Raw genomic sequence first — 26488 nt, forward strand, 5'->3', positions numbered from 1 at the left:
AATTGTCAGCGGGGGTTCGAGCCTAATGTCTGGTTTTAACATAATGTCTGCCATCGGTATTGATTGGAATGAATCATGTCCAGTCCAGCAGTTAAAAGGACAAGCAAAAACTATTTAGGTGCAAAACTGCCAGAAACACAGAGCCTCAGCATAAAACAGGAGCAGAGCTGCACAACGTGTCGCGTCCGAACATTAACAAGACACGAGGAGGAGACGTTGTCATGCAGCGTTCACAGCAACTCTGTTCTTCACAGCAGCGGGAACGCGGTCAACCAATTAAATCTGTCAGGGATTTACTGAAAAAAAAAGAAATAAAAAGCTTTCTTCACTATTTAATTTACCCTAATATGAAGAAGTGATATATCGATAAACAGATTAATTTTATTAGATATATTTGCAACTATAAGAGATAAGCCTTCAAGAAGTTAAATGTTTGATTTTGAGTGTCATATTTTCATGTTATAAACACTAAAAACAATTATAAACAACTGTTGATATTCATAATTTTAAATGACATAATTATTTGGTGGTTTTGGGACCTAGATGCTATAAACTACAAGTCATAATGGGTCTGATTTGGAGTACATACAGTCAAAGCCATACACTTACCCCTTTTTTTCTCACAGCCTGGGATGGAATTAAACAATATCTTTAGGTCTGATGGTATTTATTTATTTATTTTGCTCTTTAAGTAGCAAATATTAAAAAAGGATGAAGTGAGGAAGGCATTGAAAAGGATGAAGACGGGAAAGAGAGCTGGTCCTGATGATATACCAGTGGAGGTATAGACGTATTTAGGAGAGACAGCGGCAGAGGTTTTAAATAGGCTGTTCAGTGAGATCTTAGAGAGTGAGAAGATGCCTGAGGAATCGAAGAGACGCGTGCTGGTACCAATTTTCAAGATCAAGGCAGATGTGGAGAGTTGTGGCAACAACAGAAAAAATAAGGTTGACCACTCACTCAAACAACAAAGTCATGAGAAAGAATAATGGAAGCTAGACTGAGGTCAGAAGTGAGCATCTGTGAGCAGCTGTGGGCGTGACAGAGGAGTTCAAGGTGGAAGTGGGTGTGCATTGGCTCTCAGCCCCTTCCTGTTAGCTGTGGTGATGGACAGGTTGACAGATGAGGTTAGACAGGAATCTCCATTCAAGATGACATTGTGATCTGCACAAGGAACAGGTGGCAGAAAAAACTAGAGAGATGGTGGTTTGCCTTTGAAAGGAGAGGAAAGGAAGGTTAGCCATAGCATGAAAGAATACATGTGTGAATGAGAGGGACTCAAGTGGAGGCATGAGGTTAAAATGAGCAGAAATAAAGAAGATGGAGGAGTTTAAGTAGTAAGGGTCAACAGTCTAGAGCGAGTGTTGAAAAGAGAAACGTGTCCAAACACGTTGGATTGAGTGGAGAAAAGCGTCAGGAGTGTTAAAAGAGCATCAGTGAGAATAAAAGGAAAACGTATACAAGACGGTGGTGAGACCAGTGACTTTGTCTGGTTTAGAGACAGCGGGGCTGAGGAAAAGACAGGAGGCAGAGCCGGAGGTAGCAGAGATAAAGATGTTGAGGTTCTCTTTGCGAGTGAGGAGACTAGCTAGGATCAGGAATGAGCCAGAGGGACAGCTAATGTTAGACGTTCTGGAGATAAAGCCAGAGAGGCCAGACTGAGATGGTTTGGACAAGTCCAGAGGAGGGATGAGTACACTGGTTGAAGGATGCTGAGATTTTTTTAACCTCCTTTTTGTGAACACATAATGTATTGACTACTTTCAGGAGGGATTGTTTACCCAGTATAACAAAAAAGTGTTTCTGAAAAGGATTACCAACTATAGCTCTAAAGATAAGATCAAGGTAGTTGATGTAAGAGAAGAAGATGCAAATATTAGGGTTAGATCGAGACAAAAAAATAAAAAATTCGAAAGAAGAAATGAGCTGGAAGTCTTCTCAGAAAGGAGGCAGCCATTGCTTCAAAACCAACTTAAAATGCTACATCACTGTTTGCAAACAAACTCAAAAACATCCATTTTGCAGACATGTTCTGTGCAATAATGAAACAAAAACATGTTTGCTGATAATGACCATTGTTATATTTGGAAGAGAAAGGGGGTAATATTGCAAGCTTGAGAACACCATCCAAGTACAAGAGTGGCAGCATCGTGCTGTGAGGATGTTTAGCTACAGAAAGGACACAAATGGTTCTTCCAATTAGAAAAGGACCCTAATCATACCAGTTAGTCACAAAATGGCTTTAGGACAACAAAGGTATTGTTTTGGACATCACTTTGTGATGGACGCTCAGTCCCAAAGACAATCTATGGTTGAAAAGGTGTGTGTTAACACGTTAGCCTCTGTCGGGAGGAATGTGGCAAACAATTCAAGCAAACTGTAGAAGTTTGTGGAAGGGTGTGACCAAAGTCACACAGTTTAAAGGCAGTTCTGGCAATGCTGAGGAAATTTACTGAAGAATTCAGTATCTGAAGAAAGTTAAAAATATACTTCCTAAAAAATGATCATGATGATTAATGTGATATTTTGATAATAAGTTTGTCTATCCCAAATGAAATAAAACAAGAAAGACTGAGTCTGATTTAAAATCAGACCAATTAAAAAGCAACTTTATCTCACAATTTGCCTAAACACCAGGTTTGAACTGTAATACATCTCATCCTGTTGTGTCTAACATCTTAAAGGGGCTTCCCAACCCCACTACTTCACGCAGTGAGGATTTATCTGAATTATTTCTTTCCTCTTTGACTGTCTCGCTGTGTGTCCATGTGTCTGCAGGTATCATACTGCCTTCCCTCACCTCGGGAGTGTACTTCGGGATGTTTTTAGGACTGGTGTGGTGGTGGATATTCAGTCGCCCCATCACCATGTTGCTTTTCACCTGCCTGTGTGTGATGATGGCCATCTTCAGCGGAGGACACCTGCTGGCTCTTTACCTCTACCAGCTGCCCCTGTCCCAGCAGCTCATCCCGCCAGATGATGTGTATGCAAGGTAAAACTGAAAATGATCAAAACAATTACTCCGAATTTGCATTTGGGAGTAAGATTCGAGGGAAAATATGTAATTTCCTATGTCAAAGCCTCTTTATGCTTGACCATTGCTCTTTGTAAGGGCCTGTCTTGATTGGCCTTGAGAGTCCTGGATCCTCTCTTCTGTCTTCCTCTCTTTACAGGTTTGGTTTTTGTTTTTTTTAGCTCTGGGGACTGTGATTCATTGAAGGTAGATTTTGTGTCCAGTGAACCATTTCTGATGATTTACCCACAGGTTTTAGGGCATTATCCTGCAGGAAGAGGACCCAATGATAACACATTTTTAGTTATTTAGGCTTCCTGTGTGTCAAAGAGTTCAAGACACCTTGCTCTCAAACTAAAGTTCCCAGGGCCTGTGAAAGAGAAACAAACCCACAGCATCACACATCCTCTACTGTTCTTAACAGTGAGCACAAAAAGCTTTTTCACGGGGTTAATACTTTGTTTCACACCAATCCTGCCTGCTCAGTTCAGTATATTGGTTTCATGTGACTGAAGCACAGTTCCAGCAGCGTCTCAAAAAAAACCCAACCTGTCATGTGTGCATTTTGGATGGTTGGACAGAAAATGCGCTTTGCTGGCTTCGGTCTGTCAGCTGGATTTCAGATGGTGTCTAATGGATGATACGGACCCGATGCCCCAAAGATGCCTCTCTGGGCTGTGGTTTTCTCATAGACCTTTTTGGTAGCTCTTGCGTCCCCATCATTGCTAATTAACTTTAGTTGTTTAAATCATCGCTCTGACAGGAACAATTTGGGCTAGTAGCTATTTTCTTGTTGGGATTTCCTGATTTCTGAATATCAACATACTTTGTAACGTGCCTTGAGATGAGGTGTTGTGAATTTGCGCTGTATAAATAAAATTTTATTTAACTGAACACTATTGTCTTTCAGATTTTGAAGTGTGGCTAAGAGGAATATATCTCTGCATCGTGTCATACCGCAGGAGAATAAGAGATTATGCATTACTGATTAAAAGTTTCTTAACATGCTAAAATGACAAAAAAAACTAAAACTCAAATTCCAAAAATGTGTTAGTGTCATTTATCTTCTTGAAGGGAGCTCATATGGCTGCTGAGAATTTTATAAAGAACAGGTGATTTTTTTTCCCCTTAACAGAAAATGTACTGCATTTAAACATTGGACTATTCTACATTGTTCACTGTGAGATTATACTAAAATAAATAAAATCCCTGCCAGCACCTCCAGGAGCCGGAAAACCCGGCAGGTTCACTCTGATGTCTGAGTCCAAAAGGTCCATCTCACACCACGGGCTCTGGTTAGCATCTTAAATGTTCAAGCTCTTGGCAGCACTAAAAGACGTTTAATTTTAAACGGCCATCAGAAGAAAGTCTGTTCTTTCTGAGAAGAACATGCGTGCACAAATTATGATCGCAAAAGTGAATCTAAATCACACAGGGGACTTCTGGAATAGGTTCCTTTATGGAGATGAGAATAAAGTGGAGACCTATGTGCCGTAGGAACATAGAAATATGAACAAAAAAACTAAAGAAGGTTCAAATTACCAAAATTACCAAACTTTAAAGCTACAAAGGTTTTTGTAGCTTTATAATTGTCCTAAAGGCTTTTAAATTATAATGCGCTTTTAGCATATTGCAATTTGTTTTCTGCATTGAGGCTTAAAAAAAAATCATGGCTTGATATCAGAGGTTGTTCCAGCTCATTTTAAGGCCTGATCAAAGAAAAGAGATATATCAAAATGAACATTTAACGCATGTATTTCTTTGGATTAATCAACACTTCTTTAAAGCTGTTTTAAGTCATTCTCTTTGTTAAATACTCACCTTGTCTTGTTTTTTTTTAGCCTTTGCTGATTCCTTTAAGTTGAACAAGTTACAAGTTTTTGCCCCCTTTCTTTAACCTAGTTTTCTTTTTTTTTGTTGTTGTCCTGTCATCCTTGTATCTCTGTCCAGGTTGTTCGGTATGACGGGAGTGGTCCGGACCAACAGTACCCAGCCCCACAGTCTTGGTCTGCATCCACACGTCAGCTGGCCTGACTTCATCAACCCCTTGGTTCTTCTGCTGCTCTACTACACGCTGGTGGCTCTGCTGCACAAATGGGTCCACATCACAGAGGAGCTTAGCGAGACTGTGAGGGCAAAGTGTGGTTTAAGTCCATTTTTCTTCCAGTTTTATGCATGCATAAACCTGAACTGGTTTGGATTACTACATGTGTTGTTGCTTTTCACCCGCTAAGATGTAAGTGCATCAGCCTCTTACCTCTACTGTTCACTTTCATTGTTGCTCAGCATCAGTATAATACATTGAGTATTGCTTTTTCTACCACTGCCGGATCTTAAGCAGTATCCACATTATGTTAACAGTTTATAACCTTTTTAATAGCTGCTTTTCTTGTCAGGATATTGCTGATGTTGACAGATCTGAGAGTCCATTAGAAAGCCCAGAAGCTCCCCCAAGCTTCTCCAGGGTCATCTACATCACAGGAGATAAGCAAGAGGTGATGTGCTAACATGAATATCAAAAAACAGATCCGGTTCTTTAGGGTCTTCTCTATGGGAGACAGAATTATGCTGACATGGACAATATGTCACCCTTATAACACACAAACTTCTCTGTTTTAGCTCCTGAGCAGCACAGATGAAGAAACCTATCTGCCCGATGAGGTAAACAGTCCAAATATGTGTAAACACTATATTACCCAAAGTATCGAAAGGGTTGCCCTCACACACACATGATCGATTTTGGTATTGTGTTCTTTGTACAAAGACTTTAATACGGAGTTAGCCCACCCTACAACAGCCGTGAGTCTCCTGTGAAGGCTTTCTGAAAGCTGTAGGAGCATTTCTGAGGTCAGACACTGATGTTGGGAAAGACAGCCTGGCTACATTGGCTCTGGTCCAAGTCATCGTGAATGTGTTATGTTAAGTTGAGGTCAGGACTGTTCAGTCAGGTTGAAACCAGAAGGGGCCATTCAGTACGAAGGAGGGGGGGGCAAACTGTTCTTAAATAGACAGGATCACGTGTCTTTGAATGCTGCAGCATTAAGAGTTTATTTCACTGGAAACAACCCCACATTATATGCTCCCACCACCCACCTTTACATTTGAAGCAATGCAGCATGGCAAATATTATTCTCCTGGAAGGTGCACAGCCCAGACTTATCCATGGGGCTGCCAGACACAGCTGGATTTATCACTTCAAAGAACGCGTCTCCACTCCTTAGGAGCCCAGTATGGACTGCCTATACTAACATGAAGTCTTGAAGACGTAATGCTTGGAAGCCCATGTTGGAAGCTCCACACACTGCATTTTGGCTAATCTAAAGACCACATAAAGTGTAAAGGTCTGTAACTATTGCCTCTGCAGAAAGTTGGTGACTTCTTTATACTACACACTGTCCCCTCTGTTGTTTCTGTGGCCAACCGATTGTTGTCCCCTGTTGTTGTTGTTTTTACACTAATGTTGTTGATTGCTGAATGTTTAGTGGCAAAGAAATCTCACAAATCGACCCATTGACCAGATGACATAATATCTCTGTATCATTGGAAAAGATCAGGACACCTGAATTCAATCTTTGGGATTGGTGTCCCAATATGCACACCAGCAGGGCGTACTGATAAACTGATGCTACTTCCCAGTTGGTTGAAAAGCCTGCAGACATCTCAAGTTTTTGTTCATCCCACAGGAACAATGGGAAGTAAAATGTGTGTTTTTTCTTTCAGCCGATGGTCTTGATGACTGCAGGTTCCTGGCAGAACGTCCACAGCAACAGTCTTGGTTGTCTGTTGGAGGGAGCCGGCTACACAAACTGCTACACTCCGTCTTTCCATGAAGATAAGGACTCTCCTTCACTTGGTAATCACAGCTCAATAAATACACCGTCTCAGGAAGTAAGGCCACATGACTGTGCAGGAAACAAAGTCTACAGTCATCCCCTGTGTCTTCATATCTTTCTGACTATCATGTAACTATTTAATGTGACATCACAATGTAACCTTCCTTCAGGCTTTCCAAAGGAAATTGGTAAACTTTAGCTTTTTTTTTTTTTGATTTTAAGCTGAATATTAAGTTTCTTAACTCTGGCCTATGAATGATTCAGTCATAAAAAGACTCCTAACCTGAAGGGATGAGACCGGTTGAGTATACACAACACCTAAAACTCAAAAACTGCTTTAAAATGGTATCTCCAGGCTCTTTTGGACAAGCAGACTTATAAAATGACACAGTTGATCATTTCTTCAGGTTAAATGAAAAAAAAAAAAGCAGAAGGTAGCACTGTTTGACAGAAATGTAAATGTCAAATGTAATTGGGAGATGATGCACCCCTCAGGTCTGGGCAAGGTTTTTAATGGATCTTTTTTTCTCTTTCTTCTTAAAGACATGACTTTTAGATATGGTTCATTTGCTGTAGATACTGTAAGACTTGAACTCACCTTCTGTGTCCACCACTTCTTCTGTTTAAAAGCACACTTTAAGCAGGGTGCTTAGGCTGTTTTGGTCAAGTAAAAGGACAGGTGAAGGAAATGTGTAAAACAATTTCAAAGAAAATCCTCTCAAGACCTTCATGAACCACCAAGAACAATCAATTTAGGTCAATTTGGGGCGATTACAACTAATTCTGAATCGTGTATATCTGTCAAGCTATCTACTTATATATATTTTTAATTTCTGTAATTTTGCTCTCTCGCTCTCTCTCTCTCTCTCTCTCTCTCTCTCTCTCTCTCTCTCTCTCTCTCTCTCTCTCTCATATCAGGGGCAGAAAATGACGGAGAGATGGAGGAGAGGAGTGAGGAGGTCACCAGGAGTCGAACAGAGACCTCACCACCCCCTGCAGGCCCCAGTGGCCTGGTTATCTTTGGACGTCTGCTGCAGAAACACAGCTATGTTAGCGCCCTGGTCATCATGATGGTAAAGCACAATCAATAACTCAGTTTATATTTCTGTAATATATGACTACTGTCACCAGATAGGTCAACAGCAGAGGAGAGGTACAGTATCTACAGCCTTAGTTTGAAAACCTGCGGTTATCCCAGAGCCTGAATCTCTTTTGTGGTCCCATAGTGGCACTCACACAGATCAGTGGGAATAGAACCAGCATGCCACAGGGAGAGATTATAAATGAAATGTGTAAGCCTCAGCCAGCAATAAATAGACAAACGACTCCACCACCAGAGCCACAAACAATGACATAAGACAGAAAATACAAACAGAATGATGGTAGTTGAGGTATAAAAAGTATATTTGCATACCAAATTGATTACCTGAGCATTAATAACACCTGTATTCTTCACATTTGTATTACAATGCAGTTACCTGATCATAAAAAATCCAACGTTCAGGGCAAAAAGCCAGAAAATTCAACGTTCAGGGAAACAACATTCCCATTTTGGTCACTTTAAAGGATTATTAAGTTTTAGTAGCCTGAAGCCAACTAAGAGGCTAGACTGCAGGAAGCGACAATTTGAGTCATTAATTCAATAGGGGAATGCCAACATTAAGAAATGACCATTTTTCACACAATCCCCTGTGCCCCAATGTTTTGCTCCTCGACGACGTTCCAATAAAAACAATGCAACAGAAGCAGTTTTACAATTCATACTTTACTTTTCCAGTTGATCAAAGTGTCTAGAAACCTTTAATTATAAATCTAGAAGTTTTCAGTTTCCTTAGCGTTTAAATACGTTGTGACAGAGGTGCATTTCTCACACTCTTCAAATTGGGAAAGACAAGAGAACATGTCATCTAAATTAGGTAGACGTGTGTGGATCTTCACATGTAAGGGAACTGCCTCTGTCCAAAAACCTGTAGATATTGCATTACTGCTTTGATGTAATACAAACCCAAGGTAAATCTGAGTGGATAAAAGCCTTCATAATTCCTCCTTTCTATCCAGGTGTGGAGCATAACTTACAACAACTGGCTGACGTTCGCCCTGCTGGTGTGGTCCTGCTTTATCTGGATGATGCGGGACCGCCGGCGATACGCCATGATGTCTGCCCCTTTCCTGGCCATCTATGGCACCGTCCTGGTGGTGCTGGGCTTCCTGAGCGGGCTGCGTCTGAGCCGAGCCGAGCTGTATCCCGGGCTGCCTCCAGCGGTGATAGTGGACTTTGACCTGAACAGCTACCACCCTGCACCGTGTATCCACCTGGGAGCCAAGGTGAGCCACGACAGGGCAGTAAGGAACAAGTACACACGTGGTTTCTGTTTCCTCCAATGAAAACAGAAATAACTTCTACTTGACTGCGTTGTGAGTTTTGGTGATGGCACAAAGGTGTTCTCAAACATGAAGCAATTTGCTCCAAAAATGGGTCCAGACCTTTTTTTTTAACCGAAGGGAGAGGTTTCACCTAACATGAGAAGCTGATTGGACGTGTGGCTGCAGGAAGTTGACCGTAATATTTTTATTTATGAGGGAGAAAAACTCAAATCTCATTCATTTTCACAGTTTGTCAGGTTACAATCACAGACTTTAATGTATATTAATGAGATTTATGTGATCGACTAACACACAAAGAGGAGTGTAAAAGTGAAGCGAATGGAAGAAGATACATGGTTTTAATATTATTTACAAATAAAAATCTAAAATGCGTGGTGTACCTTTGTATTCGGCCTTCTTTACACTGACACCATTAAGTAAAATCCAGTGCAATCAACTGCCTTTAGAAGTCACCTACGGTAGTTTTCAAACTGAGTCCACCTGTAACGTCTCGCCAGTGTACAGCGGTTCTGTGAAGGTCTCAGAGGTTTGTCAGAGAACATCAGTAAACAAACAGCATCATGAAGACCAAGAAACGTTGAAGTTTAAAGTAGTTTGAGAAGCCTAAGCCTTAAACATGGCAGTGTTCAATGAATCCACCATCCTAAAATGGGGTAAAGTGGGACAAACATAGCTTTATTTTGCAGTTTGTCAGATAAAACACAAGTTTTTGGCCTCTAGATACAAAACATTTTGTCCCAGAAAACACTGTGGGCACCACGTTCCCCCCTCTGACACAGTGACCTGGTAGTGTTGTCCTGTCGGGAGGCTTTTCTGCAGCAAGGACCGGGAAGCTCTTCAGAACTGATGGAAGATAGATGGAACGAAATATGGGGAAAGCCTGGAAGAAATCCTACCAGAGGCTGAAACAGACTTGAACGTGGGGTTCCCCTCCAAAACTGACTCAGCTTGGTTTCATAAGAGTAGATGCAATATGTTCCTTCTGCACAATGCTTTACTACATTTCATTGGTGTATCACAGAAGATTTCAGTAAAATACATTGAGGTTTGTAATTGGAACCACGGAGCTATATAATACACTGGAGCGCTAATCGCCCGCTGTTAGAACGAGTCGCTTTGAAGCCACCAGCCGCCATATTGGTACTCCCTATTTTTCTCCAATAACTAGGGAATATGTGCGCAACAGCATCGAATAACGAGGATTTTCTCATGTTTGGGGGGGCTTAAAACGTTTAAAATGTCAAATGCCATATACTTTTATGTTGTGTTCTAAAACTATCATGTACTGAGAAAATCATGTGCTGAAATATTTTGCATTTTATATATATATTTTATATATTATTATATTATATATATATATATTTTATATATATATATATATATATATATATATATATATATAAAACATTTATAAATATATAAATAACAATATAACAAAAACATATATACAAAAACAATATACAAAAACATATATTTACATATATGTATACATATATGTACATATATACATATACACATACTTATATATACATATATATTTAATATGAATAACAAGTAAAATATTTCAGCACCTAATTTCCTAGTAGTTGATAGTGTTAGTACATCCACTGACTGTAGAATTACCTGTGAAACGTTTTCACACAGCCAGAAAACTGCTTGTTGTTGCAACCAAATCCTGTGGGATTCTGTGAGAGTAGGGAGTAGCAAGATGGCGGCCAGTGACTTCAGTTTTTCGTCAAAATCAGCACTCCAGTGTATAATATAGCTCAGTGATTGTAACGTAGAAAAGTTCCTGTAGCATAAATAGTTTAGCAAATCACTGTATGTCTTTCTAAACATCTCTTGTCACAATATCAGAATCTAAATAAAGATCAATGGATCAATTTTCTCTACATCATTCAGACCGGTCCAACATTTTTGTAATTAGATTTGTGCTAAAGAAGAAATAGAGGGGAAAAAAAGTGTAAACATTTGTCTAACGTGTTGACAGACATCCTAATGTGATAGTTGGGCATTTAAGCTAACTTAATTTACCATAAACCTTTCTCTTTTGACCAAACATTTTTTCCAAATATCTGTGTAAAACGAAATGTAGTGACAGGTTGTTTCTGCCATTGAGTTAAAATACAAGCCATTAGTTTTAAAATAATAAAATAAAAATCTGATAAGTATCTAAAAAACGGGCAACACGTCCCGGGGGTTGTGCTTTTCTGTTTTACTCCTTCTGCAGGTCTTCTACACCTTCAGCTTCTGGGTGATGTTTCGCCAGCAGCTGAAGGAAAGAGAGGAGGAACGGAGCATGAAGAAGGAATCTCTCGAAGATATCAAAGTCATGTCCCGTAAATAAATTTGAATTGCTTCTCTTAACGTTTATTTTTTGTTGTATGTTTTTTTTTTTGGGACAGAAATTAGACGGAAACTAAACTTTTAGACTTACAAAAATCATCCTCACATCTTTCTATTTACACCTTTTCAGTTAGGTGTAGCTCTCACAACTATTTGATTATTTTTCTTTTACACTCTTCTTTTGGTTTCCGTCACGCCAGCGGAGGAAAGTGAGCCATCACCTCTAATAGCGATGCTGATCTCAGCTGTCAAAGGGATTCTGATCAAATACTGGATCCTGTTTTGCTGCTCCATGTTCTTCATAGTGAGCTTCTCTGGAAAGGTGCGTAATTAATCATAAACGTGTAATTGTGCAGTCAGAAGTGCTCCGATAGAGCATGCTAATTGTTTTCTTCATAAGGTTTTTGATCCTATTTTATGTCACAATTACACATATACATACAAATGTATTATACTAGGTTGACAAACTGCCTACTAATTGTAAAAGTAAGCATTATTCTGCATAGTCTTGGGAAAATTGTAATAATTACAGGGGAGTAGAAAATGAATGCTCAACATAGTACATATTTGCAGTTAAACTTATAAAATTATCTTTGACTTGTTCAGGTGGTTGTATACAAAATCCTCTACATCGTCCTCTTCCTCCTCTGTGTGGTTCTCTATCAGGTGAGTATACTTGATTATTTAGTCAACCATTATTTAATATAACAAATGTTGTGTTAATATATTAATAGTTTTGCACAGCAGCCTCTTCTGTGCTCTAATGATTTATATCTGCTTATATAATCATTCCACACACAAAGAAATCTTAAAAAAAATAGCCTATTATTGGACTCTTATGTTGAAATCCTTTACATTTAAATACGCCGTTGTTGTTTATGAATGTACCATTGAAGTGCCTCATGTATATCATTAACACAATGATATACATGAGGCACTTAAAGGCATTTCTCTAATGAATAACTGCACACTTTCATAATGCAGCACTGTACCTGAATAAAGTTTGTTTTTCGGTAAGAAATAGTACGGGCAGATTTGTTGGCACAGATAATTCTTGCACTATGGTCATGTTTCAAACAATTGTTAACCTCGTTAGTATGACCGGCGCCTTTATGCCGATTCAGGAGGAGCTTCCCATGTATGTTGATGTATTGAAAGAAAAAAAAAACGTTAAGTGGGTCTAAGCAACTAAAATGACTTTTAGATCATTATTACATTAGTTTTGAATCAAATAAAGTCATTTTGCTGTATGCTCATTGCTGTGGTGTTGGAGTAAGAGTCGTGTAAATCCGATAGTGCCGATCTACATGTGCTGCTTATATGTGTGTGTGAGTGTTGTTGCACTCCAGAATGTGTGCAGTAAATCTGTGGAGCCTGGAGATCAAATTATAAATGCCACAGTGTCATGTTCCTGCTTTGGGTAAAAAGGAACGGTTATAGATATCCGTGTTTAAGGTAAAAGCTCCAAGACCGTTTCCAAGCAGCTTCACCTTCCTGTGACCGCACCTGCCAGAATTTTTAAAAGGGTAAAATTTATGGGTCTATAGCCAACCTCCCAGGAGGAGGCCCAAAAAATGCGACTCAGCTGGATAGTGCAGATGGGGGGAAAAGGAATATCTGGAGGCCAACTTACCACTCAGCATCAGAAAACTCTGCCTCAGTCACGATGCACGGGTGTCTCAACATCCTCGTGGCGCAAAACGTCCAGATAAAAGCACTTGAGATCGAAGGGTTTAAAAAAAATGGGCCATTCCTGGACTCCCTTGGTGAGCCCAGATCTGAATCCTGTTGAGAATCTATGCACATGTAGGAAAACTGCAGAGTGGAGCCCCCATCCTTCAAATCAGAAACAGCTTCAACAGCCTCTTGAAAAAGTACCTGTCGGCAGATGCAGATGTCTGATTGGAAATTAAAGCAATCAGTTGTTGGCAGTGATTCCTGCAAAAGGTGCTGTCTCAAGATTTTAAACGAAGGGTAGCATTTTTTGTCCACACCGGTTTTTATTGGTTTAGCTGTGTGAAATATACAACTGAATCAGGAATTGAAAGCAAAGTCTGATCTGGGCCTAAACAATAAGAGATCCCAATAAACTTTGTCTGCATGTAACCGATCTTTCATGATTCTCTAATGATATTTGAAACTAAAGGAATTGCAGAAAACCTGCTCATTTGTGCTCATTTTAACTCTGATCACTGAATCAGAGTTAAATAGACTATACTATAAAAGGGCAGATCAATTTAATCTATACAAATGGAGCCAGTAAAAAATGTGCACGCTGTATTACAGTAAATGTGATCTTATATTTAGCCAGTAAATTCAAAGATGCATAGCACATAAAGACATACTGTTTTTAGTTTTAGACTTAAACAGAGATCTGAGCTAACCTCGGTGAATAATCCAGCTTTGATTTGTCAGGAAATTCCCTCATGTGTCTGGTTCTGCTCCAAACCCTGAAAAAGTCCACATAAACAGTCTGTGAAATGTTCCGCAATGCTATTTTTCAGCTGAAAGTATCGATTATGAGTAACAAGCTTATATGCAGCCGTTTTTTTTTTTTTTTTTTTTGCTATAGTTTCCATGGTTATTATGTTTCTGCTGACCTTTTAGAGAGACAGTGGGCACTTACTGGAAGGGCTAATGGCTGTCCGGATTACATGAGACAAGGTTATTTCTCTGTTTGAACAACATCAGCGTCAACCCTGGTGTTTTACATACACACAGATGGGGAAGCACAGAAAAAAAAACAAAAAAAAAAAACAATCATTTATGATGTTCTCATGTGTTTTCTCACAGGAAGTCCATAGGCTCGGCACTTACAGGATGCACTTACAGAGCATTTCAAAAGCATTGACAGCTCTTACACTTTTTTCCTTATGTTGAGACATTACAGCCACAAACTTTAAGGTGTTTTATTGGTTATTTGTGTTAAAGACCAACACAAACTAGTGCATAGTGAAGGAACGTTTCCAGACTTCCTTGTCACCCAAATATATGAAACATCATTACATTTGTGTTAAGACTCTTTAAATTGCAGTTGCTTATTCTTCTTGGTCCCACCAGTTTTCCACATCTATGGGCATCTAGAATTGGTTTCACTGCATTTTACGCTAGGAATCTGAATTACACGCCACACTTTTGAGATACACTGCAAAAACGGATCTAAAAATAAGTAAAATGTTCTTAAAGTTAATGTATTTATCCTCGATTTGGGCAGGTAAATAAGATTATCTGCAAATGGAATGAGTATTTTCACCCTTAAAATAAGATAATTAGACATCCTGCACTTGAAATAAGATGATGGAGATAAGTTGTTCCTATTTTAAGTGCATAAATCTTATTCCATTGGCAAATCATCTTATATACCTGCTTAAATCAAGAACAAATACACTCATTTTAAGAATATTTTACTTATTTCTAGTTCCGTTTTTTCAGTGTATTCATTGGTGAAAAATGTGAAGACTTTGTATAATTTTTCCCAGTCCCTTGTGCTTATCTGGGCCCATAAAAACCTCAATCCCACAAGTTCTAGGGTTACGTTTACTCGTTGTATTCTCCACCCTCAGATCCGTTACGATGTCTGGCGTCAGTTTCTGAAGACGTTCTGGGCTGTGGTGGTGGGTTACTCCATGGTGGTGCTGATAGCCATCTACATGTATCAGTTCAGAAGTGTCTCTGCCCTGTTCAGACAGATCATGGGCATGTCAGAGGAGGGGTGAGTCTCATTTTGTTTGGGACCAGGACAAATCTGAATTATACAAACTGTGTGTACTACTCTTAGGTTGTTATGTCACGTTTGTCCTTTCTCCCCCAGGCTCCGTGACCTGGGTTTGGAAAGATACAGCACAGCCGAGCTGTTTGCACGTATTCTGCTTCCTGCTGCCTTCCTTTTGGCTTGTATCCTCCAGCTGCATTACTTCAACTCCGACTTCCTCTCTCTAACTGACCTGGAAAACGTACCTGTTCGGGAGACTTCCAGGTGAGACAGGAACTGGCCTCAGTTTGAAATACATGCGACACTCCGCAAAGGTGTTAAACCAATAAGGCACCAGACCTTCCTCTAATCTGAATAAGTCTTGGTTAATCTTTTAACTTAGTGCTTTAAGTTAAAAGATTGATCAAGTACTGCACTAAAAACCGGTCCAAATCAAATATTTGGAAGATCTTCATAGGACGTGCTCATATGGGGCACTTTGCAGATTTATAAGATAGTCTGGCTTTTTGCAGGCAAAATCGAAACAAACTAACAAACAACAGCAAAACAAAGTTGATGAACATTATAAATATGTTATATTAATCCATAAGTGTCACTGTTTTAACTTGAAAACCTTTTGCTATTAACAAAGTATCCTGAAAGAGACACGCTTGAAACAGATTACTGTCTTTTTTGATCATTCTGACTGCTGTTGTTTATTTTTTCCAGAGAGGAACAACTCAAGAGTTCAGTCAATATAATAGCAGACATGTAAGCATCCCCTTCATTTCCTCCTATACATCTTATTCGTCTTAAGAATCATCAATATCTATATGATGCATTTACTGTAGCTGTACCATGTTGGGATCAATTACACTTCCTCTTACTTGGTGTGAATATGACATCACACGTTCTCTCTCAACCCAAAGAGCTGACATATCATTAGGACTATTATCATCACTTTTATATGTTAATATTAGTTACAGCTACCTATTAGAGTATTAGTACACATCTAACAAGACGGTATATAACAACATGAGATCCTACAAGGACACAAGAAATAATAGTTAAATAAGAAACCTAATAAGACACAAAAAGGATTGAGCCGTTATGGCAAAACATGTTTAGGCAATAAAAAAAGACTCTGTATGGCAAGACCTTTTGTCACAATAATAAACCCAGAAATAATTAGAAAGGGACACTTTCACCAAAACACAAACACCCCTGCTGGTGTAGAAATACACTTCTACACCAGGATCAAAAGGTCCATTGCAATCTCATAATTGCCGACTTAACAAAGGGGTTGGCAGCAAGAAGAAGTTGCCAAACAGACACATATGAGGTCTAAATGATTTGCAGGTAATCTGTTACTGAGAGCTAAAAGGAGTAGGAGCATGATGAGTGGTGTAGTGGAAGAGCAGGTGCCCCTTTTATGGAGACTATTAGTCCTCAATGCAGGCATCCGGGGTCTGATTCCTGGCCTTTGGCCTCCTTGCTGCATGTCTTTCCCTTCTTCTCTGTCTCTGTCCATTTCGTGTCCGGCTACTGAGAACAAAAGCCACTAGTGCCATCAAAACTAATAAAAAAAAATAATGCGTGAAAGTACATTTCTTTATGGCTGGACAGGTAGAACAAATGCTGCTGTCTTTTAGGTTTGTTATTTTAATAAATATGAATATGTCATGCATTGACTCCATGTTTCATCAAGACCCTTTTTGCTTTAAGTGCCCAGTTTATTAAAGGAGCGTTGTGCAATTTTAAAGGTGAAATATCATTCTTTTTTTCTTTCCCATACGTGTAAAATGAGTTTTCCTCTATTTACTGCAGCCGCCTCTATAGGCTCCATTAGTCGACTCATGAGAGAGTGATTCGGGTCGTATTCTCTGGGCGTGTACGCGGGGCTGATGAGCTCACCTTCACCTGCCTACTTTGTTGAATCTTCGCCATAATTGATGCATTAGCGAGAGACCACGGGCTAACTTCAATATTTAGCGCTTTCTTACCTCAGAAAACATGAAGCCTTTAAACAAAAGACTTGTGCAGTCGCAGAGGCAGACTGGTGTCACTTCAACTTGTCGCCAGACGGGGCAGACTTCTGCAAAACTCCTGGAACTTGCGTTGTGCTCCTTTAAGGCTTTTCTATTACTTGCATTTTCTATTTTAGTCTTTCAATCTTTGATTTTTCCTAAAGATGATCCTGTTAAGTTTTGCTTTTACAAACGTCTCTTGGCTTTAAATGAGATCAGCAAGCAAAGCTGAGCTAGCGCCATGTTTATTCATTGAACCTAAAGGGTCCTGAAGAGAGAAGCATTTGAGAAAATATGGTCTAGTTGTCAATGCCCTGATCAGAACCTATTTGTGACTGTGTAGTGTAAAAAACAGCAACAATGCTGCATAATTTTTAGAAATGATTAATGGATCAAACGCTGTCTGTGAGGTCATTTCATATCCATCTTGTTGCCATCATTTGATCAAATGCTGTCGTTTCATTCCCAGCATTAAAGAAAACATTGAAAAGTTACAGAAAAGGTAAGACTCTCTTTAGATTAATGGATGCTTTAAATAGTTTTTGGTGATATTTAATATTTAATTTACATTCCATTTCCTGTTAAATATTACGATTAGGCGCATTTGACGGATGAAGTGCTGTCTTTCAATTATAACCCAGGAATTATTACTGTTTAATGACCTAAATAACTGGATTATTGACTAAATCTGACTCTGATTGTGTCAGGGAACCCTGTAATTGACAATAATTGTTTTTGTCTAAATGAATATGCTCTTGGCTTTGAAAGGCTTGTAAAGGAGCAGACAGGGGATGGTAGGAGTCAGGAGACTCTGACCAGCGTCGGCCTGCAGACCCCCTCTGAGAAAGGAGCAGATGAGCAGCAAGAGACAGCAGAAGAAGGTAACTACTGTCCCGTGTTAAAAGAGTGACATCAAGTCCTCTTTGTGCAAGTCTGACAGGAGTAGGAAGACAATTTAATATAGTTTAAACATCCGTAGACTTTTAAAGTGTTGTGTCTTTTACTCAGACATTTGTTAGCTGCCAAAACTGCATTCTGTTTCATTTACCATTCATTATACACAGGGCTAAGCTTCTCTCTAAAGCTCTTTAATGGCAGCGGCAATTTTATACAGTAGCCTAATTTATTTTAATTTGGATTTTTATAGGCTGAGAGAGAGCCAGGGCAAAATGCGTTTGATATGCACTTTGGACTTAATGCGCAGGAATCGTAATCTCAAACGGCTCCGTCCGCGCTCCGTTTCTCCTAGAAACTGTGCCAAGCAGCCGTGAGGAGAAGTGGGTCATGATAGTGGACCGGGCGAGTCTGCTCACCATCCAGGCGGTGTCTGGACTCCGGCGGCTCCAGGAGCTGATCTGGAGACTCATGGAGCTCCACAGCCTCAAAATCGTGTCTTCTGGGATCATCTGGGTGTCGCTTCAAGAGGTTTGGATTTATGTGGAGTTTATGAAACTTTAGGTTTCGAGTTTTTGGCTAACTGAACCTTCTCTTTTTAAAAAGCAGTATGATGCACGGCGGCTGGCAAAAGCCGTTTACCTTTTTCACACTTTATCACATCTCCATTACAAATCCTGATGGTATCGTGAGATTTTGCATAATTGTGCACAACGTTTGTATCATGAACAAAAGTCGTGCACAATTATGAAGTGTATGGGAAAAGATACATGGCTTTATTTTGATCACACGCACGCACGCACACACATTAAGCTTTGTATTATTTGCCTTTCCAAGTAGACTTTTACGCTATTTTGTCTTGATCCATTACATGAAATATAAAAATATTGAGGTTTGTAGAAGCAATGTGAGAGAATGTGGAAAGGGGCGTGAATACTTTCTCAACGCATGGTAAACTGTGTACTACTGAGTTACAGAGAAGGAGCAACCGTTTTGACTGATCTGGTTTTCCTAGGTTTCACTGATGAACTTCCTGTTTCTGGTCCTGTGGGTGTTTGCGCTCCCATTCCCACGATTGCGTCCCTCAGCCTCCAGCATCTCGGCGGTGTGGGCCTGCGTCATGGTGGTCTGCAAGATGTTTTACCAGCTCAAAGTGATCAAACCTCTGGATTACTCCTCCAACTGCACCGCGGTGAGTTCATCTCTGCTCAGTTTTACAAGTTAGTGTTCAGTCCCCCCCCCAACTTCCTCATGCTTTGCCAGACTTAAAGGACTCGTAAGCAAAAAGTAAATAAAAAAACACAACCTCTGAAAGACTGACAACTCAAGGAATGGTTCTACACATAAAAGACCCTAGCAAAAGGACAGTTTTAAATTCAATCTTTGATCAATTTATTGAGCCTACATGTCACTAGGAGTTCTCTGACTGAAGCCTGGGATATAGGATGTTTAATTGTAGGATGCAGAATCTCTAAGATCCTGTGTCAGGTCTTTGCTCTGTTTTGTATCCCCTATTTTCCAAAGCCAAGAGACTCATTCACTGTGTATGTCTTGTAGAAATGTTTTTCTGTCTTTCTCTGGGGGGGAGCGAAGCACAAGCTAATAAGCTCATGAAACATTACCCCAGTTATGTTGAGTTTGCTACTTTCTCTGGTCTACTGTCCTTTTACTTAGTCAAGATCGGCCACAAATTGTCTGTTAACAAAAACTGACCAGAGTCACATTTATCAACATTATTTTTATTACTTGATTTGCATAATCCACGTGTTCATAAGAAAAAATGTATACCAAAAGAAAGCACTTAGATTTATTGACTAAGACCAGTGTTTTCCGGATTCTTGATTCAGACCAGGTTTAACATTTTTGTACAATATTCTATGTAGGCGTAAAGTGATTTCTGCAAGTTTTCCCTTTAATTTTTTTTATCTACTTACTGCATTTTATTTGATGACAGTGGTAATCAGGACAATACTTGATGAAAAGTATGAATCTTTATTGTTGAATAAAAACTTCATGTGGTCCCTGATACATCTTTCATCTTTCCCTTCAAAACGATGTTTTTTGTGTTCTGAATATTCTTTCTGCCTTTCTTTTCAACCTTTTAGGGCTTACTGGCCTCCAACACGTCTGGACTGGATGACGGAGCGGACGTGAGGGGAAACCTGGTGGAGCTGCTCAGGAGGTCCATTCTCTACGTCGAACCTGTTGACCCGGTCTACTGGTGTGGATCCCTCAGAAAGTGCGAGGGGAGAATCCTCCCCTGTCTGAGGGTGCGGTGAAACCTGTACTCTAACCTTTGATATTTCTCTGACTTAATGTTTACCTCAGCTAGAAAGCAATGTCAGTATCAATTGTTTTCAGAGTTGGATAGCACCAGAAAACAAATAGGATAGACAATTTACAACATCTCACAGTTAAAGCTTCCTAAAAAGATAGATTTGACTTTTTGTGTTTTAGAACCATTTGATGGTACTCGGGCTGCTTGTATTCGAGGCGACCGTCCATCGCCACCAGCTCTACTTTCGCCTCCGTAACGACCTGAAGCCTCCTCCCTTCAGCATCATCTTCCAGTTCATCACGAGGCAGCACCTGGATCAAGGCGTCCTGCCCTGCATCAAATACTTCATCAACTTTGGCTACTACAAGTTTGGACTGGAGGTGCCTGTCCCGGGTTTTCTAATGTGCCTTTAAACATCTTTACTCATCCGACCACATCTGATTTCTTCATCGCACTTGCACTTATTCTTAGATCAGTTTGATTGTGGCTGTAAACGTCATCGGCCAGAGGATGGATTTCTACGCCTTGCTCCATTCCTGTGCTTTGATAGCCGTCGTGTCTCGGCGCCGCAGAAAGGCGATAGGAGAGGTTTGGCCCAAATACTGCTGCTTTACAGCCGGGCTCATGGTGTTTCAGTACCTGCTCTGCATCGGCATCCCTCCTGCTTTCTGTGTTGGTATGAAAACACGTTCGGTTTGGTTTGAAACATCCGCTGTGGTTTTATTGGGGGGAAAAAACATGAATTTGAAAGTGTAAAAACATCCATTAGTTTATTTAAAAGGGATCATAAACATTAGTACCTTAATCCATCACGTAAATATGCCAGATGTAGCCATACAGGCTCATTCCCACCTCCTTTTTCTGCCAACTTTGTGGCCTAAAACAAGATTAAAACATTAAATCAGATGACATAGAAATCAATCAAATGATTTGGTGAATTACAAAATAATAAATTAGTCTGACTTTTTCTTTATATTTTTAAAGCTTGCCTATGTGGTAGTACTTTTCATTGTAGCTACTTCCTGTTCATGCCCAATTGCTGAGACAGTACTGTATGTGTGACAGAAAAATTTTATTTTTACGAGGCCTCTTTAGTCACTGTTTCTTAGTCATGTTTCTAATACACATGTTTAATTACGTGTTTTAAAAATAAGCTGTGCGTCTAATATTGCACACGCACACGTGGAATCCTGTCTTTCCCCCGAAACGATGGTATGTTTATCTAGATCTCTATTCACAAATTTTAAAAAGAACATAGTTTTATTATTATAAAGCTATACACCTATAAGGTAACGTGAGGTGGAAGAACTACAATAAAATCACTGATCTACAGACTGAAAAGGTGTTGGAGCCTCAGGTACACCATCATTACGATCAAAGATTCCAGCAACTTTTGTCTGTTTTCTGTCACTCAGACATAAATGTGTGCTTTTCATCGCATGAGCTAGAAATTAATCGTTAAATCTTTTTGTCTAAATATCTTCTGGCATGATTCGGCAGATTACCCCTGGAGAACTGCTGCTCAGCCTTTGAGCTCTAATGTCATAAAGTGGTTTTACCTGCCAGACTTTGCAATGAGACCCAACCCAGCCTTCATTTTCTGTGAGTATTTCTTCTCCTTCCTTCCTTCCTCTGTTTGGATCCACTCCTTCAGCCTCCATCTCTGTCCCTCTCCCTGCAGACGACCACCTCCTGCTGCTGTGCTCGTCTCTGCAGTGGCAGGTTTTTGTGGAGGAGAACCGAGCCGCCGTGCGACTTCTGGCCGGAGACAACGTCGAGATCAGCCGCAGCTTGGACCCGTGCTCCTTCAACCAGTTCATACCTGTCGACAACTTCCTTCACTGCAGGTTGGGATCACGATCATCCTGCTTTGTGTTAATCTTTTCAGAACGATGTCTCGTCCTATGCTTTAGTTAAAAACAGAACAAGAAAAGACGTTGGTAAAACGTTCATATATTTGTTTGTATGTTTCCCCCTTGTCTTTATATAAGTTAATACATGGCAGCAATAAACTATTAAAGCATGTCAAATATTGCATTAAAGTAAGCCTCTGCGATTGCAACGATGCACACAAAGCTGCTACCTTGATGACCACAGTGAGCTTTAGGGACCTTTTCATCTTCCTGATCACCCTGCTGAAGGTGCAAGGTGGCAATAAAAACTTCAAGCCTGTTTGCACATTTTTACCAGGGGTGATCATTTTAATGTTTCTGGCTCTGTATGTTGACAACTTTATTTACAGAAAGATGCCCTCAAGGCTCCACTCATGCAGATTTAGATTTTATTTTATTATTTTACACAGCAGTACATAAACAGTAGTAAACAATCAATAGGCCCTCATTACTGTGAAGCCAGAAAATATCAAGCTCCCATCTCCGTTTTGGTTCCTTGTGTTTCTGTTTGTGTTCTTTATGTGCTCTGATTAACAAAATCAAAGGGTTTATGTTTGCAGCTCCTTTTGAATTAAATTATCTCGTTGAGCGTGTTTCGGCTATAAAGATATTTCCAGCTATGGTTTTATGTGTGGAGCTTACAACGATCCTGTCATTTTAGCTATAATTTTTTCAACATTTTAGAAGTGTTGTATGGTTCAGTTAGTAGTTTTTTATTGCTTTTTGTTGTATTTCTAATCCCATTTCATTGTGGATATGTTTTGCTTGGAGCTCTTCTGAGCAGAAAACCAGAGGGGCTCCACATGAAGGAGTTTGGTCGTATCAGGATGACTGCATGTTCAAGTTAGACTAAACTACACATGAGAAAGCTCTTGAGATAAATTCAACATAGAAGCGTTTGTCGTTGGGATTATTGTCTATTTTCTTTTACTTGGTTCTCGCTGCGAACAGAACAACCAACCACGTCTTAGCCGAACCCTAAGATATCTGTGATCAATTTTTTTTTTTTTTTTTTGCTACTTCTGCTTTTTAGGGAAACGTTTCTGCTTTTTTTTCCAAAGGGAAAACCTCTGTCTGCATTTTGTCCCCAGGTCCTACCTGGACATGGCGAAGGTGTTTGTTTTCGGCTATTTCTTCTGGCTGGTCCTCTGCCTCATCTTCATCACAGGCACCACACGCATCAACATCTTCTGTCTGGGCTACCTGGTGGCCTGTTTCTACTTCATGCTGTTTGGTGGCAGCGTGCTGATGCAGCCGGTCAGATACATCCTCCGCCTGTGGGACTGGCTCATCGCCTACACCTGCTTTGTGATCGCCATGAAAAACTTTCTGTCTGTGAGTGGCGAAACGGACGAAAATCCCGAGTCACACTAAAATATTTGGGCGCTCTTTTTTTAAAAGAGACAAAAACACGATGGGGCTGCACAATTTCAGACGTGCGGCTCGTTGTTTTTCAGAGTTTTCTGCAGGCTCTGAGCCCGTTCTCTGTTTCCTTTCAGCTCGGGGCTTGTGCGTATCTGGACAGCCTGCTGAAGAACAGCTGCTGGTTAATTCAGGCCTTCAGCATGTTTTGCACCATCAAAGGCTACGATGTCCGTAAGTGTCCGCAGTAATGAGACCTGTTCCTCTTCTATGTGTGTCTTATATCTGGTGTGGTGGAGAGACCAAAAGGGTCCAGCTGTTTGTTTACAGCACATAAACATGAACCCCGTGACGGCACACTGCCCTGCAGACACGTTCACACCCCTGTACTTTTCCACCAACTCCGTTGTATTTTATTGAAATGTCACGTCATAGGCCAACAAAAAGCTTTGCATTATTGTGAATTGGAAGAAAATGATAGATGGTTTTAAAGATTTCTTTTTATAAATAGGAGCCTAAAAGTGTGAGGAGCATTTGCCTTTTGCTGTCCTGAGTCAATCCTTTTGCTGCAAGTACAGCTGCAGGTCTTTGGGAGTGTGTCTCTAGAGACGTCGTTGCTCATTCTTCTTTGCAAAAGAAGATTGGAAAGTCAGATCGGGACGTGAAATGTATGCAAACACCCGTTTTCAAATCTTGCCAATTGGATAAAAGTCTTTGAGTAGACCATTCAAATACCTGACTGTGCTTTTGATCTAAGCCATTTCCTTGCAGCCTTGGCTGTATGTTTAGGGTTGTTGTCTTGTTGGAAAACAAGCATCCACACTGGTATCAAGAGTTCTGCAGTCATTCTAACCATGTTTTTCTCCAGTATTAAGCTTTGTATTCCCGTAGCTCCCAGGAACTCTGAGTGGAACTCAAAAAAGTGAACCAGGGTAATTGTCCTCTTTATGCTGCCTTTTCATCTCCAGTTACCACATAAAAATGTGTTTGTTGGGTTGAAAACAAACAATCATGTAACGTTTACTAAAAAAAAAGTATTTAACCACCCAACAAACACCTTTTTCATGTGGTAACTGGAAATTAAATGTTAACATAAAGCACAGCATGCCCTGGTTCACCTTTTTTTTTTTTTTTTTTGCAACTTATACAGACATATACATACAAGCCCACCTCCAGTCTGCCATTCTTCACTTACAGTATACTTAGAGGAAAAAATAACACTTTGAAAATATATGCATCGGGTTAAACTTACAAGTAAAGTAGGTCACGTGGTTAAACATGTGTAACTTACAAACAAGTATAGTTAGTAAACAAGTAAGCAGCGCAAATGGAGATAAAAGAATGGAATAAAAATAAAATAATAAAAGGAAGGGAGACTAAAAAAATAATAGATAAAGATAAAGAAGACCATAATATATAATAAAATAAAAAAAAAAAAAAAAAATTAAAATCAACTCCAGACACACGGTGTGCGTGACTGACAGTTGTCCTGGCCATAGATTGTCCAACCTGAGCAGTGTAGTTCTGCAGCTCCTCCAGAGTTACTGCATGAGTCTTGGTTGCTTTTCTGATTAATCGTCTCCCTGCTCAGCCTGTCACTTTGGGCGGAAGCGTCGGTAGGTTTCCGGCTGCAGGCTGCCATGTTCTGTTTCTAGAAGATGGATGGAATATTGCTCTGAGAGAAACTAGATGTTAGGATGAAATTTCACAACCTATTTCTGATTTGAACTTCTGCTCAATTTTACCTCTGATCAGCCTGCTGTGTTACTCGGTTCCTTATGCTGCTGCTTGTTCTGTAATGTTCTCCAACAAACCTCGGAGGCCTCCACAGAACAACTGGATTCACAGCTAGATTAAGTTTCACCGAAGTGGGCTCTGTTGACAAATTAGGTGACCCCTGAAGACAACTGGGGACACTAGATTTCCTTAAAAGGGCATCGGTTTGTATTTGTAACTTTACAAAATATGGAATGGTTGACGGGGTTTTGCAGGGCACTTCATATAATTGGATCTGAATTTGAGAATATGGCTCAAAGTTATTAGAATGAACGGGATTAATTTAAACTACAGTCATGTTCAATAAATTTTATTATTATTAATGAAATGTTCCTTTGTTTTGGGAATTAAATTCACTGAGGGAAACACATATATATTATAATTAGACAAAGTCAGCAATCATAATTCAACTAATGAAAACACTACATTTAATATTCTAATATGATATTAGACCAATGAAAAAACTACATATTTTCAATATAGAAATGTGGGCTTAATTGAAAGCATGTTAATGTCTTTTCAAAGGCTGTTATTTTCATGTTTGATCTGGCGAACAGGCTTCATTGGACCGCATCGTCTAATTCACTGAATGTGACTGCAGATCTTCCTTGAGATCACATTCGGTTATTTGAACTGTGAGATGGAAAGAAAACAGCCGACTGAGCCAATAGCCCTACAATGGATCTGTGATAATTACAGCATTATTTCTAAAGTTCTCTCTGGTTCTGTGGATCTCAGCCGAGCCTACCGAGGAGTGCGAGCTGCCGGAGGGCGAGGCCGGCATCGTCTGGGATGCGATATGCTTCACCGTCCTCCTGGCACAGAGGAGGGTCTTCCTCAGCTACTACTTCCTCTACGTGGTGTCGGATCTCAAGTCCGCCAAGTTATTGGCATCGAGGTCTGTGCTCCAGTTTGCTATTAATAAAGCTTTTATGGAGGCATTTGGGACATTTAAACTTAAGAGGGGAGGACACAAATTCAAGCTTAATAC

The 26488-nt window shown here is 39.9% G+C and overlaps 1 protein-coding gene across 1 annotated transcript in view; it reads left to right on the forward strand.

The window, feature by feature from the left end:
* The window catches only part of si:dkey-11f4.7 (piezo-type mechanosensitive ion channel component 2), a 59553-nt gene that overhangs the window by 11720 nt on the left and 21345 nt on the right, over nt 1–26488 (forward strand). Inside the window, exons 7-31 of the mRNA XM_036135760.1 lie at nt 2779–2992; nt 4964–5141; nt 5410–5508; nt 5633–5674; nt 6734–6866; nt 7765–7919; nt 8905–9171; nt 11462–11570; nt 11778–11899; nt 12184–12243; nt 15141–15289; nt 15389–15553; nt 15998–16039; nt 17765–17797; nt 18064–18176; nt 18545–18720; nt 19205–19381; nt 20295–20459; nt 20647–20847; nt 20939–21143; nt 21968–22069; nt 22149–22314; nt 23451–23694; nt 23859–23955; nt 26236–26395. Of these exons, the coding sequence (XP_035991653.1) occupies nt 2779–2992; nt 4964–5141; nt 5410–5508; nt 5633–5674; nt 6734–6866; nt 7765–7919; nt 8905–9171; nt 11462–11570; nt 11778–11899; nt 12184–12243; nt 15141–15289; nt 15389–15553; nt 15998–16039; nt 17765–17797; nt 18064–18176; nt 18545–18720; nt 19205–19381; nt 20295–20459; nt 20647–20847; nt 20939–21143; nt 21968–22069; nt 22149–22314; nt 23451–23694; nt 23859–23955; nt 26236–26395 (3574 nt within the window). The remainder of the gene's footprint in view (nt 1–2778; nt 2993–4963; nt 5142–5409; nt 5509–5632; nt 5675–6733; nt 6867–7764; nt 7920–8904; nt 9172–11461; nt 11571–11777; nt 11900–12183; nt 12244–15140; nt 15290–15388; nt 15554–15997; nt 16040–17764; nt 17798–18063; nt 18177–18544; nt 18721–19204; nt 19382–20294; nt 20460–20646; nt 20848–20938; nt 21144–21967; nt 22070–22148; nt 22315–23450; nt 23695–23858; nt 23956–26235; nt 26396–26488) is intronic.

The sequence above is a fragment of the Fundulus heteroclitus genome, chromosome 1 (assembly GCF_011125445.2).
Source record: "Fundulus heteroclitus isolate FHET01 chromosome 1, MU-UCD_Fhet_4.1, whole genome shotgun sequence".
NCBI classification, from domain to species: domain Eukaryota; kingdom Metazoa; phylum Chordata; class Actinopteri; order Cyprinodontiformes; family Fundulidae; genus Fundulus; species Fundulus heteroclitus.